Genomic DNA, 1,556 nt, shown 5'->3' on the forward strand with positions numbered 1-1,556 from the left:
TGCACTCCAGCCTGGGCAACAGAGTGAGACTCCATCTCAAAAAAAAGAAAAAAGAAAAGTTCCAGAAATAAACAACTCCTAAGTTTCCCGCGCTGTTCTGATAACCGTGATGAAATCTCTTGCTGTCCTGTTTCATCCTGCTTGGGGCTGGTTGTGAATCATCCCTTTGTCCAGTGTCTCCATGCCGTCTACACTACCTGCCCATCAATCACTTAGTAGCTGGCCCAGTTATCAGATCAACTGTCATGGTATTGAAGTGTGTGTGCTCATTTAAAGGTTTTTGGGGGGTTTTTTTGGTCCAGATTTATAATTTAATGACTGTGCAGGATCCAGTCCCTCATTTCTGCTGCTCACGGGCCCACTGCTCTGGGGTCAGGGTTTTCTGTTCAAAGGCATGGGTGTGCGAGAGTTCTTCTGCTAGGCACGCATTCACCAGCCGGTGCCTCTGAAGCAGCGGCTTCCCCTCGAACTTGGCTGACACCACCAGGAAGCTACATGCGCAACGGTTGAAGGTCGTGTCCTCCACCTCCACGTGCTCCACCTCCGGGTCCGCTGCAGCTTCTCCCGGAGGTAATTGGCGCTGAGTTCCATGGGGGTAGTCCAGCTGGGGTGCCAGTCCAGCGGGGACAGAACCCCAGCTCGGACCCCGGCCACGCTGCTTTGCGCCCTTACGGGAGTCACTTCCCTCACTTAAGCTTTATTTGACTTAATGATGGCCTCAAAGCACAAGGGTAGGAATGCTGGCATATTGTTATAATTGTTCTATTTATCATTAGTTATTGTTGTTGATCTCTTCTGTGCCTCATTTATAAATTAACTTTTATCATAGGGATATGCCTGTGTCTATATCTACAAAAAAACCCAGTATCTATAGAGTTTGGTACTATAGCGATTTCAGGCATCCACTGGGGATCTCAGAATGTATTCTGAACAGATAAGGAGGGACTGCTGTATTATTATATGGAGGTAAACCATACTATTAGCAATAGAATCATAATAAAAACTTTCAAAAACACGGCAAAGCTGGTAATAATGTGCCTAACATCCTACAGCACCTCCATATTGTCAACAGAGTCACACTCTAAAATATTTGAAAAGATTTATTCTGAGCCAAATATGAGTGGCTCTGGCGCATGAGACAGCCCTCAGGAGGTCCTGAGAACATGTGCCCAAGGTGGTTGGGGTGCAGCTTGGTTTTATACATTTTAGAGAGGCATGAGACGTCAATCAAATACATTTAAGAAATACATGGGATTGGTCCAGAAAGGTGGGACAACATGAAGCTGGGCCTTCCAGGCTATAGGTGAATTTGAACATTTTCTGGTTGACAATGAGTTGACTTTGTCTGAAGACCTGGGATTGGCCTGGGCACAGTGGCTTATGCCTGTAATCCCAGCACTTTGAGAGGCCGAGGTGGGTGGATCACCTGAGGTCAGGAGTTCGAGACCAAGCTGACCAACACAGTGAAACCCCGTCTCTACTAAAAATACAAAAATTAGCTGGGCATGGTGGCGGGCGCCTGTAATCCCAGCTACTCGGGAGGCTGAGGCAGGAGA

At 47.2% G+C, this 1,556-nt stretch overlaps 1 protein-coding gene across 1 annotated transcript in view; it reads right to left on the reverse strand.

The window, feature by feature from the left end:
• Positions 1-288: 288 nt before the first annotated feature.
• Positions 289-1,556, reverse strand: part of LOC105551205 — a 33,027-nt gene continuing 31,759 nt past the window's right edge. The window contains 2 exon segments of the mRNA XM_011996356.1: positions 289-546; positions 549-689. Of these exon segments, the coding sequence (XP_011851746.1) occupies positions 338-546; positions 549-689 (350 nt within the window). The 3' untranslated portion in view covers positions 289-337.

This window comes from Mandrillus leucophaeus, unplaced genomic scaffold (genome assembly GCF_000951045.1).
Source record: "Mandrillus leucophaeus isolate KB7577 unplaced genomic scaffold, Mleu.le_1.0 Scaffold51, whole genome shotgun sequence".
Lineage (NCBI taxonomy): Eukaryota > Metazoa > Chordata > Mammalia > Primates > Cercopithecidae > Mandrillus > Mandrillus leucophaeus.